Source organism: Alternaria dauci, chromosome 8 (genome assembly GCF_042100115.1).
Source record: "Alternaria dauci strain A2016 chromosome 8, whole genome shotgun sequence".
NCBI classification, from domain to species: domain Eukaryota; kingdom Fungi; phylum Ascomycota; class Dothideomycetes; order Pleosporales; family Pleosporaceae; genus Alternaria; species Alternaria dauci.
The window spans coordinates 2,466,150-2,480,083 of record NC_091279.1 but is presented as its reverse complement, the minus strand read 5'-3'; the positions used below and the strand labels follow the sequence as shown (position 1 = coordinate 2,480,083).

Sequence of the window (13,934 nt, the reverse complement as noted above, 5' to 3'; positions counted from 1 at the left end):
GCCTCCGCTCCGAACAAGAACCCTGCACATCATTCGCGCGGCATACCCAGCGAGCTAGCTACGTGCTACCTGGCTAGCTAACGCCGAGAGGTTTCGTAGCACCGCCGCCCCGAACCACGAAACCAAGGCCTTTGTCTCTTTTTATTTTTGCCCAACAGCTTTTTTCTGGGAGCTACATACATCATGGTAATGCCATTGTGTGGTTATCGTCGCATATAGCCCTTTTTTCTCGTTCCTGAGTCAGTTGCTGCTGGTCGATAGAAAGGATAGTGGACGGGCATACATACGGCCGGACGGACGAGTGTACATAGCTTCTTTGTTGAACCTCACGATAACGGAAACGAAGCGCAACGGAACCAAGACGACCGCCTCCCACAAGCCAACGAGCCAGCGACATACCAGCGCCCTGAGTATCGCGTTACCGATTCACGACAACGAGCGCATCCCCGCGGCGTTCTGACCGCACGCATACCGCGCAATGCATATCCCACCACCACTACCACCCAGCAACCCCGTCGCTGCTGGCCCAGCGACACCCGTACAAAGCCTAATAACTACACCATACCATGTCTTATCCTGGACCACAAACGCGCACACCGGAGGCGGCGGCGGCGGCGGCGGTTACACAGAAAACTGGAGTAGTCTGATCGGCATCATCACCGCGATAATAGGCAACGTGCTGATTTCGTTTGCGCTGAATATGCAGCGGTACGCGCATATCCGGCTGGATAGGGAGTTTCAGGAGCGGCAGCGCGAGCGCAGGAGGGAGAGAAGGAAGCGCGAGGCGGAGGAGATGGGGAGTGATGGTGGGGTGGGCAGGTTGGAAGAGGAGGGGCGGAAGATGGGAAGGGCGAATGGGAGTGAGGATATGGTTGAGGCGGGGAGGAGAAGAGATAGTGAAGAGGGAGAGGAAGAGGATATATTTGGTGCCTCGGAAAACGATCCCTTGCTCCCGAGACCGAAAGTGCAAAGAGAGGATAGCGCGGAGTCGGGCGGTAAACGGGAACAGGCGTTTAAGCAGACGTCGTATCTCAAGTCGCCGTACTGGTGGTTTGGCATTATCCTCATGACTGTGGGCGAAGCTGGGAATTTCCTGGCATACGGGTTCGCGCCGGCGTCTATTGTCTCCCCGCTCGGTGTGGTCGCGCTCATTTCCAACTGCATCATTGCGCCGTTTATGCTCAAGGAGCCGTTCCGGGGGCGGGACGCGTTGGGCGTTGTGATTGCGGTTGGAGGCGCCGTCACGGTTGTGTTGTCGGCGAATGATAATAATCCTAAGCTGGGTCCGGGGGAGATCTGGGATCTGATAAGACGGTGGGAGTTTGAGACGTATTTGGGGATTACGGTGGGAGTTATTGCGGTGTTGATGGTGGCTAGTAACCGGTATGGCGAGAAGAGTATCCTGATTGATCTGGGCCTCGTGGGGCTTTTTGGTATGTTGGAATCAATCTACCTGGTAACCAATTGCTGACCCATGTCTAGGCGGATACACAGCTTTGTCCACCAAGGGCGTTGCATCGCTGCTCTCATACACGCTCTGGCGTGCCATCACGTTCCCGGTCTTCTACCTGCTCGTTGCCATCCTCGTCGGCACAGCAGTCATGCAGATTAAATACATCAATCGAGCTCTCCAACGCTTCGACGCGACGCAAGTCATCCCCGTCCAATTCGTTCTCTTCACCCTCTCCGTCATCGGCGGCTCAGCAGTCCTCTACCGCGACTTCGAGCGCACCTCTGGCGAAGACGCGGGAAAATTCATTGGCGGATGCGCTCTAACCTTCTTCGGCGTCTGGCTCATCACCAGTGGACGCCCTTCCCACCACAATGACGACGATGACGACGAAGACCACGATCCAGAGCCAGAGGACGCAATCCACTTGGCCGGCGACGTCTACACCGACGGCGCCGCCGACCCCAGCGAAGCAGTCTCGCGCCGCTCTTCAACAATACGACCACAATCTCCCTCCATCGCTACATCACGCCCCTACCAAGACGGCGAAGATACACGCCCCTCAACCCCAAACATCACACTAACACCCACCGAACCCCCATCCACCCCACCAAACCCCCTTTCCCGCCCCGCAACCGCAGACATCATCTCCTCGCTCGTCGCAAACCCGTGGTCCGCACCAAACGACCCCGTATATCATACCCCGCCCCTAAACAGACATACTTCCACGCCCGTCCTCCCCTCTGAAGCCGCGCCCCCAATTCCGCCGCTCGTCTCAGTTTCAGACACTGATCTCGCGCCGCAAACGCTACCACCTCGCACGCCAACGCGGGGCAAGAGCCAGAACGAGATCCCGACTACGCCTGGTTCGGGATTACGTAGATTGCGGACAGCGGGTGATCGGGTGCAGAGTGCGAGGAATAGTGTGGTTGGAGGCCCGTTGCTGGCGAGTCCGTTGAGTACGAGTTTGAGTACGATGGTGCAGGATTTGAAGCGTGGAGGTGCGGTGAGGAGGAGGGAGAGCGAGGTTGCGCTAGGTGTTGGTATTGGAGCGAGGAATGTGGAGGGCGAGGATGGTGGGATGATGGGAGCGGGGATGATGAGTGAGCCGTTGAGTAGGCGGCGGACGAGGGATAGTGCGGTGGGGGAGGAGGGGAGTAGGACGCCAGGTGGTGGTGGTGCTAGGACGCCGGGTGGGAGGAGAGTGGGCAGAGGGAGGAGTTTGAGTGCGTTGAGTACGTTGAGTGGGCTTTGGAGGGGGATTAGGGGACAGGGGAGTTGTGAGGATTTGAGGGAGGAGGAGGGCAGGGGGGTGGCTGAGGGAGAGAGGGGGTTGTAGATGATCTGGAGAGAGGACGGAGGGTGGTTGTTTCGTGGACTGGAATACCCCGCCAACGCATGTTTTGTTTGCATATAATGTCATTTATTTGCACCTTTTTCTCCTTCTTTCTTTACATCTGCTAGATCGACATGTCCGTGCTGTTCACTACTATATCTAGATCAGGCTGATGGAAGGTTCTATACAGAGTTCTATGGCTAAAGTATTTGTAGCAAGTGTATAAAGCTGCCTAGTGCTACAGGTGTCTTACTTCTTCATAGCCGCAGGGTAGACTAATCTCTATCTTCTAACCCCATCTATCCCTAAGATCTACCAAGGGTGTTGTCGTTCCGGGAGCCCGTTGAGAAAGCCAGCATGCTCTGCATCCCGTTCCCCAGCCAAGATGTCCAGCATCGGCCTCGCTCCCTCGCTCGTCGGCTTCGCGCCATACTCGGCCGTAGTTGCAGGACTCAAGTTGCTTTCCGTGTGGCCAGGATCAAACGCGAAAATTTTCCAGCCCAGGGGGCCGTACTTGTACGCCTGGCATGCGGTAAGCATGTTGAGCGCGGCCTTGGAGATGCGGTATGGGACCTGGAAGACGGTGAGACGCATGCACTATCACTATGTCTGTGGGGGATTCGGGAATACGTACGACTTCATGGTTGCTGGAAGGATAAGAGGGATCGAGGCGCAGAGTGATGGAGCCAGTATTGCTGGACACGTTGATGATGCGGGGTGTCTTGGTTGATTTGGAGAGTAAGGGGGTAAAGGCTTCGAAGGTGATGGCTGGGCCGGTGACGTTAGTCTGCACTGTGGAGGATATGCGCTCGGAGAGAGAGCCCTCGTGCTCCCCGGTAATGGCTACGGTGGTAAATGGGTCAGGGTTGGGTCAGGGTTAGGTTGGATTTGTCAGACCCTAACCTAACCACAACCTCTAACCCACTAAATTAGCGCTAGAGGTAGGTATAGGTTAGGTTAGGTTAGGGTAGTTATAGCGCAGGTTAGGGTTAGGTATAGTATACCTATCTATACCTATATATACCTACCTTCTACACTAATATTATAGTAAGGCGGGGTAGTATTATTATATATAAATATAGTAACCTAGATAGGTATACTATACCTAACCCTAACCTACGCTTTAACTACCCTAACCTAACCTTAACCCACGCTATAGTAACCTTAACCTAACCTATACCCACGCTAGAGGATACCCTAACCTAACCCTATACCCACGCTTTAACTACGCTGACCTAACTGATACCTATAGCTGGATATACTATACCCATTTACTAGCGTAGTGATGGCAGCGTTGTTGACTAGTGCGTCGATCCTGGAGTTGGGGTGGTCAGAATGACGGTACCGTTATACTGAATGGATGCTCAAGTGATGAACATGACAAAGACTAAGAACGATAAGATCGTTAGTAGTCACCAAAGACGAAAAGGAAAAGAGTTAAGACCATGTAGCAGGTGCTCACCTTCCGTGTTTCTTGTCGACTTGCTTCGCAGCTTCAGCTACACTTTGTTCAGACGTAACGTCGAGCTGGACCACATCGGCGGTACCAGGCAAGCCGAGCGCATTCAAGTTTTCGAGAGCGGCTCTGCCCTTCTCGAGCGAGCGACTACCAAGTAAAACGGTATTGGAAGCATCGGAGAGAAGTAAGCGGGCAAGTGCAAGGCCTATCCCGCCATTTGCTAGGTTCAAGAGGTTAATGTCGAAGAACGGCTGAGTACTAGAATGTATGTTGCGTAAAACTTACCTCCAGTGATGAAGGTGATTGTTTGCGTATCAGAAGACATAATGATAGTGACAGAGGGGGTATATATAAATCTTGATAAACTGTATGATGGTGTTGTAGCAGGAAGCAGTGTATACTTTTTTTATACGTCTTTACTTATACTTCAGTCCTGCAGCATACGTCTCATATACCGCCATCTCGGTTCAGCCTATGTTGCAGATTGATGAAAGCAGACACCTCGTTCTTGGCCATCAGGCCGCGATGGGGCTTGGTTACTGTCTACCAGCTATCGCGCAAGACAATTGGTCGGTTGTCTACGCTACTGTTCACGATCCTCCGAACGAGCCTTGTAAAAGATCTGATTAGTTGTATGTTATCTAAGCAAAATGTCGGAGTTTAGGGAGTCTCCACACGTACATTTTCGTCGGAGTTTAGGGTTCTTAAAACCGCACATCGGTGGACGTTTGTGCCATCTCCAGCAGACCAAGGGCAATTGTCGTCCAAGCTAATGTCTGTTCCAGATCAATCTTCCAAGACACTAATGCGCAATCCCTTATTGATCACATGGTAGGCAATCCCACTGTGTACGGCGGCAATAAGATATTTTGAGCATCGAGTGCGGCAGCATTTCGACAACTCAGATACGAAACATCCTCTCCGCGCTATCTGGAGTAATTTCTGACAAATCTCCGCTCTTTTTTCACCCATAATTCTTCAATTTCGCGTTTCGAACACCAATTGTCCGATTTAACCTCGACGTGGGATACGACGTTCGGATCTCGGCGTCCTTTTGAGCCGGTCCATAGGCTCCATCAATATAGAGGCATACGATCTTCGGCCGTGATCCGGGGCGGCCCTCGACTTCGAAAATATCATACTGCCGCCTCATGGCGTAGCTGGAGAGTTCAAGGATAAATTGCCCGATGGTGATCACTCGGCCGTCCACGTTTTCGACCATGAGAGGTGCTGGTGGTTCCATCTCCATGTCAAACCAGGTCTCCCAGTACTAAACCATATCGAATACGACACGCATCCAAGAGGGCGGTAAATCATTTGCAGCGTCATTAGTCAAAGGATGCTTTGGGACTGCTCTTAGTGGCCGCCAGTATGGATCGCCCGCATGGCTGAAATCGACCACTTCAACTCTTGATGGTGAGGCGAATAGATTCCGTTATAGGCGGTCCAGAGCTTTTTCCCGTATGAAATCATTTCTCTTGTTCGATCATTTCTTGTTAAATAAAAAGGCAGGGGAACTTCCTACTAGTCTCGGCCAGATCTATCGAACCTGGCTCGAACTGAAATGTGTTGAAAAGATTCGGCGAAGGCGTTTCAAGTTGCTAATCGTGTATGTAGCAGATTTCCAGCTGGTAGGTAACAGCATTGGACAAGGGCGATCGAGTGAGGTGGCGCGGCGGAGGTCATGTTCTGAACCCAGCTTCGGCAACGTATAGATAGTCCTTTGCCAAAGACGCGTACTCAGAGCCGGGGCGTGCATCCGAAGCCGCAAGCAACAATCTCATCTCGAGTACGAGATATCTTGATCATGTAGGTGTAAAATCTTGATCGTTTTGACAGTCTCCACGAGGAAACCATGTTGCTTTAGATCAGTCGTGTGGCTAACTCAGCGCCTCAAATGGACAAGTGATCTCAACTTCTGCCATTGTGACCTTTTCAAATATCCTGCGAACTCCTCCACCAGTTGGAAGAAGCTGCTTAGGCTAAGCTGCGTAGTGCAGATTGCTAGCGGTCTCATGCCAGCGCGGTAACGGTATCGCATCCGAGTGAAGCTCTCGCCAAAACCGAAAGACTTTCTTCTCAATGGTGGACTGAGACCAGATGAAATCCTCCATACTTGTCTTCACAACATCCCAGTCTTGATGTAGCATCTTCAAATGCGTGGCGTACGTGTGCCTAATCATTACTTTGGCCCGCTGTCTCGAGCTTGAGCGCTCGGCCAAGCCACCGACCACGAATAACAACCACAGTAAGAGAGACAGGGATGATGCCCAGCGTAGGTCATGGAAAGCATCTGCAAGGTGAGAAAGAATCCGATCGACACATATCTCGGGGATGAAGCAGCCATTCCAGATCCCAACAGAGAGCTTATAGGTACACAGATAGGCCGCGTAGATGCATGCTTCGTAAATGGGATCTGTGGGTGAATGCGAGAGGCGAGACGCGCTCAGCAGATCTACTAGTCGTGACTCTAGGTTGGCTTGACTGTCATCGACAAGGAATGCGTTCCCCGTGACTGCGCAGTCATCTAGAATCTTACAAAGTATTGCTAAGTCTTGGAGTACGGTGGCAAAGGCTGGCGGCCAATCTTCAAATATTGCCGGAAACTTGTCGTGTGCCACAGAATATGACGGGATCTCTTTGGTGTGCGAATACAGCCATTCGTTATGCAGCTCGTGCGAGAGCAGGCGTGTGGTACCAAGCACGAAGCAACCCAACAGATCCTGCCAAAACAGGGTGCGCTGGATTTGCCCAACAACAGCAGTATATTCCTTTTGGAACTTGTCAACCATCGCTTGTACTCCACGTATGTGGGTGGAGATACTGTCACAATCACCGTCCTCAGTGCGATACTCATATCCAATAAGCATAAGCATAGCGGTGATGCTAGATACTTTTGGTTTCCATCCGGGTTCTCGCATAGCGGTTTGCATGCGATCGAGAACTTCGCCGCGATACGCGAGTATCTCCACATTCGGAACGTTCGCGTTTGCCGCAAGTGTGAGAACAAGCAATAGGGCGTGGAACAAGATCGGGTCTATCAATGCGCCATTGAGGATACCGTCCATGCCTTGGAAAAGCACCTTGCCAGAGTCCTCAAAGCAGAAGACTGGTTCACCTGCTTGCTTCGCCGATGCTCTCTAACGTCAGTATCATCAGTTGAAAGAGACCGTGCGCATGTACATACGGTGTCGCAGAAGGTTGCGCAGCCTCTCAGGACAGGCGCAGAGGGTATTGAATGGGTCCAATAGCCCAATGGATGGTGCATGTGGCAGAACCATCGAGGACTGCTTCTGGCGCTTCTCTTTCGCTATGAATGGCACAAACAATTCCCTATGTTGTGAGCGCTCGGCACGGCTGCGCTGTATGCCGCTGCGGATGGCATGCTGTCGGATGCCTTGTTGTTTCTTTCGATCCTTGATCTGATCGGGATGAGACACTGTCACGAATTTTAGGCTCATATCTCAACATGGCGCAAAGAGGCGGAACGTCGCGCTCTGTTCATACTGCTGGGCTGCTTTTTGTTCGAGGGGCCTATAGGTGTCATCTTGGTATTGGTGCTTCGCGGGCAAAGGGTGCGTCATGCTGAGTAATATGACCCACTGTCATGATAGGCTAAAGCCGGTTAGGTAGCTTCAATGAACGTCAAATCTCACCACCTGAGCAGCGGCGATTCTTCCACACAACACGCACACTGCATCTTTACTGCATCGCTATTCTGCATAGTAAAAGCTCTACTTTCTACACAGCCTATCAAAAAGTTCCAATTCTGGCATCCCGTTGTCCTGCCATCACAGAGACACCTGTTGCGACGGCTCATGAGCGCGCCCCTGTTTATCTTCTTCGATTACAATCCCGATATGATCCATAGCTATTTCAAAGCTACAAGGCACCAGCATCGAAACAGAGCTAGATACGCAGAGCGATAATTGTGGCAAACCATGTTTCCTACCGCGCAGACGTGTCATTGTCACGTGACGGTGGTCGAGGCACAGTGTTACCGTGCGAGGAGAACGACTACATTTGGGTGCACCTACACCTTCCAGCTATCTGCGAATTGGCCGCCTAGACATGAGCTTACCTGGCCTCTTTCACTGCTTCATCATCGAGCCACAGGTAACACGAAGATGTAGACTCTATCCCCAGCCACGTGATAATCAAGAGAACCCATCTGTCACGTCCCATCTTACCTACTCACGTGTCAGTCCGTGGATATTAAAGGAAATTGCGAGAGCTTGCGGGCTCACAACTGGGTTTGATGAGTGTTGTACAGCATCTTCCAAACAACAACCACTTCGAACAAACCCCTCTCCGGACCTTGGTTATATAGCGCATCGGCTCGCTGGGCTGCTATCTTTCCTAGTCCGGATATATATGAAACACTATCTTTCGAACTCAAACATTTGTATATAGCTACTTAGTCGATGGATTTCGGGGCTCTCCACTTTCCCTGGTGCACCGACCATGCCCAGGTGGCGTCGACTTTTGAGCATTTCTCTATTTCACTACCACGAAAGCCTCCGATAATGGTGCCTGGCGCCTGCTACGCTATGGCCCTGCACTTGGCGGAGATTTCTCGTTGGTATTTCTTCCCCGACGCTGAGCCTCCACATCATCGCCTGCCAACGCTTCCACTCAACACCCGCCCCACAGATACATTTCCGACAATCAGCCTACCCGACTTGTCGATCATCGAAATACATCTGTCCGCTCGCTATAAAACCACTTCTTCCACCAAGCATTCCGCTTCTATCGACATATTTGTCACTCCCTCTACGGACTCGTGCATACTACATAGTACACAGTCATCGCCTCCACTCTCAGACCAACTTATCGTAATCCCGTAAGTGTATACACAGCACCCCAACAGGGACAATATCTAACAATATGAAGACTACGAACCAGGTCATCATGTCCACAACTGGTGCTGCGCCTGGTGTGTCTATGGTTAGTGTCCCGTCCAAGTCGCGAAGACCGCGACTAACGCTCTACAGCCTGCAAGATCTGCAGCAGATGGCGAGCTCAAGACCGTCAAGGCGGCGCTCAGCAGACCCTCCAGTGCCTTTCTGGACGCCAACTTGGGGCGACAGTCAATCGCCTTTGTCTCTGGAGCTACCATCTTCAAGCATGTCCGCGAAGCCGGCATGGAAAAGATCAGACTGTTCTTGAACAGCATCTTCCACCGGGAGAAAATATTCACCCAAAATGGGTCGGACGCGATGGACCTACTCGAAGGTGCTTTGAGCAAAGCAGTCGACTACCATGTCACTGCTACGACGGCTACGGACGACGAGCACAAAAGGCTGACTGATGTCGTAGTCACCGAGCTTGACGACATGAAGGACAAGCAAAGCTTCTTCGTCATGATCAAGCACTTCGTGTCCAACGTCAGCAATGTAACTAGAGTACCTGTGCCTGCTGTCATTGCTGCCGCCAAGCAAAACGCGGGTTCCGCTTCGACGGGCGTCATGTTTTCGATCACCATCTCTACTCGAACCACGCCGGCTGTATCTGCATCAGATGCGATGGACATCGATGATTTTGGTGCTTCTGGAATTCAAGGCAATTCCGCATCAGCATCCAATGGATCTGCATCTAGTTCCACATGGGCACCTCGTTGCAATGTCTCTTTCCAGCAGCCTGCTACGCTCAGTCATGACGAGCTAGCGCCAATCCAAAGTGATCACCAATATCTCGGCGAAATGTCTTACGAGTTCCGCCAATATGGTCTCATCTTCCTACATGACCAGTTGGAGAGGATGCAGCGCCAAGTCTCTCCGAGATATGGGCTCTTGCTTCACAAGGACGCGCTCGTCAAGCTGACGCACGACATTGAAAGCAACGTCCTCCATAGCATACACTCGGAGGTGCTGTTGCTATCAAGTCTGCCAGACAAAGACTGGCTTAACCAGAAGTACGAGATTGGTGTCCGAGCAGAGCATGCCGCTTTGGGAGACGAGCAGAGGTTTCTGGCGAGAGCTAGGGACGAGGAGATGGTCAACGCTGAGGAAACCTCCGTTCCAATTCAGGCCAGCTCGATAGATGCGCCACTCACCGAGGAAGAGCTCAACAGCATCCAGCCTTTGAATGCTCCAGCGTCGCTGAACGGATTTTCCCACGACAAACGCGTGCACTTCATGCGTCGCCTGTTCTGGACAATGAAGCGCAAGAACCACGAAGCGGCAGCGAAACTGAAAGAACGGTTGCTACCATCGGAGATGCTACCCATGGTCAAGGAACAAGAGCTCGCTGTTCTTCAAGGCATTTCAGACCGCATGAAGAGTCTGCACCGTTCACCAACTCCTGAGGAAATCGAACACGAGTACGACGCACAGTCGGAGCATGAGCTCAAAGACTGTAGCAAACTTGAATCTTTCGTGAGTAAAGCAAAAGAATTTCACAGAAGCATCAAGAAATTCTTCGCATCAGCGAAAGACAAGGTTGCCGGCGCGTTCTGCATCGCTAGCGCGAGCAACGTAGCTCTTGCTGCTTGCCATGCATCTCCTCCTCCGCCGCCGGTCCAGGACGTCAAGGGCCAGTTCATGATCGCTCTGAAGCACTCGATCAGCAAGATGAACGGCGACGTCAGCAACGCGCGGAATGCACGCCAGACCATTCTCCAACCGGGTCAGGTCGAAGATCTTGCGCTGAAATTGGAGGCTCAGATGTTGCACCACCTTGACCAGAAGCACATCGGCAGGCCTCTGACTCGTCAACAGCAAGAGGCCTTCTACATTCAGGCCGGTCAAGACATGCTGAAGCAGATCAAGGATGTCGATTGCTTCGTCCAGACGGTCCAGGCATATCTGGCGATGGGTCCCTGAGCGAGTGGTCATGAGCGTCATCAACGCCATAGCTACCCTCTGGTTTACGATGACCCAAAGATACAAGCCATCCACATGTCCCGCAATATCGACCACGCATGCTCTTTCGAGATTTTGTCCAGATGATCATAGAAGCAAAAGAGTTTGAGCCTCTTCAAGCGAATAGAAGCTGCACCAAACGTGTCAGGTCAACGCGAGGTCGTAAGTTGTCAGAACGAAAAGATCGTGTTGTGTACACACTAATCTTCACAGGAGGTAAATCCTGTACCATCCCTGCTCAGTTCTGCCAGCATTATATGCGGTCGTTTCTCCTGTCGGTGCGCATCACATGCCACCGTGTTATATCCGGAGGGACAAGTCCACGCAAGAACATTGTGGAGACGTGCATCATATCGCTGTCGAGGAATGATAGGCTTTTTTGTTCTTTCTAGTCGAATGAATCCCTTATACAGCGTTGCGAATGAATAGTCATGACACTTTGTTCAAAATTGTGAGGTCCGGAAAAATTATGACGTCATTGCGTGAGATTGCGACGATCAAAATCGGCTTCCCCTCCCTCCCCGGATCTTGAGGCTCATTAAGCCCGGTGGTTCTGCAGCTCATCGTGTTTCCCCGCATACTAGGCAAAAAATGTTACTTGCTTAACTTTCCAGCACCGCGGGAGTACTCTGGCTAAATGAGTACAGCCGGTATACGAGGTATTCGTCGATCATGCTTCTTCCCAACAAGCGGGTAGCACCTAGGTACCATCTGCATCTGATGCCCACCGGTATGCATAAAGCTTTCCGTATCGCCGGGTGCAACGTATACGTAGAGTCTGTAAAGACGCTTTGAGGTTGTACACGATGCGGCTCTTAACCAGGGTCACGACAGCTATTCTTGCGTGTTTGACAACAACTCATGCGCAAAACTCGACGTTCCTCAACCCGGTCCTTCCAGGCTGGCACAGCGACCCATCATGCGTCAACGTGGACGGGACGTTCTTCTGCGTAACCTCTACCTTCATCTCGTTCCCCGGACTGCCCATCTACGCATCAAAAGACTTGGTAGACTGGAAACATATAAGCCACGCATGGAACCGCGAATCTCAGCTTCCAGGCTACAGTTATGCCACCGAAGGCCAACAGGAGGGCATGTATGCAGCGACTATCCGGCATCACCAGGGTATTTTCTACGTGATCTGCGAGTACCTAGGATCTGGTGACCTGGCAGGTGTGCTGTTCAAGACTACGGATCCTTTTGATGACGAATCCTGGAGCGATCCAGTGAGGTTTGTGGCTGGCAAGATTGATCCCGACCTTTTCTGGGATGATGACGGCAAGGTGTATGTTGCGACTCAGGGCATCATATTACAAGAGATGAACATTGACACTGGGGAAATGGGACCTATTGTGCAGCTCTGGAACGGAACAGGCGGTGTTTGGCCAGAGGGCCCACATATCTACAAGAAAGATGGATGGTACTACCTCCTGATCGCTGAAGGTGGAACAGCAGAAGACCACGCTGTCACCATGGCTCGCGCTAAGAACATTACTGGACCCTACGAGCCCAGCCCTTTCAATCCTCATCTCACGAATCGCGGTACTTCAGAATACTTCCAGACCGTCGGCCACGCAGACCTGTTCCAAGACAACAACGGTGAATGGTGGTCTGTCGCACTCGCAACGCGCGTGGGTCCTAACGGTACTTCTTTCCCCATGGGCCGTGAAACCGTGCTCACGCCTGTGACATGGGAGTCTGGCGATTGGCCAGTGTTTCAGCCTGTACGAGGGAAGATGGAGGGCTGGCAATTACCTGCTCGCTCAAGAGATCTTCCAGGTGACGGGCCGTTCAATTCAGACCCAGATGTATACAACTTTCCTCGCGGCTCAGCGATACCACGAAATCTGGTGTACTGGCGTGTTCCCCGCGATGGAGCTTTCAAGACCACCAGTAAAGGCCTACAAGTCACACTCGGTCGCAATAATCTTGCCGGCCCATCCAACACATCTGATCCGGCTTCTAGGGCTGTAAACTTTATTGGACGCCGTCAGACCGATAGCACATTCAAGTTCAGCGTGGATTTGTCGTTCGACCCCAACTCCAACGGCCAGGAAGCTGGAATCACTGCTTTCCTATGGCAAACGGCAAACATTCAGCTCGGACTAGCGCGCAGTAATGGGACGACATATCTGCGTTATAACTCCACGGAGCAGCAGGAGAAGAAGACGCCCGTACCGAAGTCCTGGCACGGGAAATCAGTTCGGCTTCAGATCACGATGCCGGATCCCAAAACGTACCTGTTCTCGGCAATTCTAGCGAGCGGCAAGTCGAAACAAGTCTCATTTGGCAGAGCTTCAACAGCACAGCTAAGTCCATCGGGTTCGTTTGTAGGCACCCTGATCGGCGTCTACGCTACTTGCAACGGGGCTGGATCTGGACTGGATTGCCCAGCTTCCACGCCAAAGGCGTACTTTGGACGGTGGAGATACAAGGGCTTGGAGCAGTACATCTCGGAGACTGAGAGCGTGCCAAGCGCAGATTTCAACCAAGACAGGTGAAGCGATAGCTGATAATTGAATAAACAAAGCTATTCATGCTGGTTGGTCAGTCTGTGTTGAGGCTATTGACTTCATTGCTCCATCATGTGAACCCTGGACCGGAACTCGAGGCTTGGTGAAGTATCAACATGTCATTTGAAGGCAGATTATATGTAGCGGAGAAACAGAGAAAAACATGTACAGCCGCTGCCTCTGTCTGTTCTCTGTCATCCCTTTAGCGACGGAAACTTCTTCTGTGAACCACTATGACAGCTCGCGTCCTGTATATTACAGACAATTCTTTTCCACTAAGGTCAATCACAACGTCAATACTGAGTACGAAATA

The 13,934-nt window shown here is 51.8% G+C and overlaps 4 protein-coding genes across 4 annotated transcripts; 2 read left to right on the top strand and 2 right to left on the bottom strand.

Annotated features, from left to right (window-relative positions):
- Positions 1-478: 478 nt before the first annotated feature.
- On the top strand, positions 479-2,990 carry ACET3X_008738 (uncharacterized protein; the record flags this gene model as incomplete). Its single annotated transcript, XM_069454944.1, has 3 exons — positions 479-1,433; positions 1,483-2,328; positions 2,950-2,990. 3 exons carry the CDS (start codon positions 479-481, stop codon positions 2,988-2,990), a joined length of 1,842 nt encoding a protein of 613 aa, XP_069304340.1.
- A 108-nt stretch (positions 2,991-3,098) lies between these two features.
- Positions 3,099-4,570, bottom strand: ACET3X_008737 (uncharacterized protein; the record flags this gene model as incomplete). Its single annotated transcript, XM_069454943.1, has 4 exons — positions 3,099-3,359; positions 3,421-3,615; positions 4,269-4,465; positions 4,531-4,570. The coding sequence occupies 4 exons, from the start codon at positions 4,568-4,570 to the stop codon at positions 3,099-3,101; spliced, it is 693 nt and encodes a 230-aa protein (XP_069304339.1).
- A 2,145-nt stretch (positions 4,571-6,715) lies between these two features.
- ACET3X_008736 (uncharacterized protein) lies at positions 6,716-7,792 on the bottom strand (the record flags this gene model as incomplete). The annotated part of the gene is made up of 4 exons (XM_069454942.1): positions 6,716-6,729; positions 6,785-7,381; positions 7,433-7,684; positions 7,753-7,792. 4 exons carry the CDS (start codon positions 7,790-7,792, stop codon positions 6,716-6,718), a joined length of 903 nt encoding a protein of 300 aa, XP_069304338.1.
- A 4,122-nt stretch (positions 7,793-11,914) lies between these two features.
- On the top strand, positions 11,915-13,609 carry ACET3X_008735 (uncharacterized protein; the record flags this gene model as incomplete). The annotated part of the gene is made up of 1 exon (XM_069454941.1): positions 11,915-13,609. The coding sequence occupies one exon, from the start codon at positions 11,915-11,917 to the stop codon at positions 13,607-13,609; it is 1,695 nt and encodes a 564-aa protein (XP_069304337.1).
- Between the last annotated feature and the right edge of the window lie 325 nt (positions 13,610-13,934).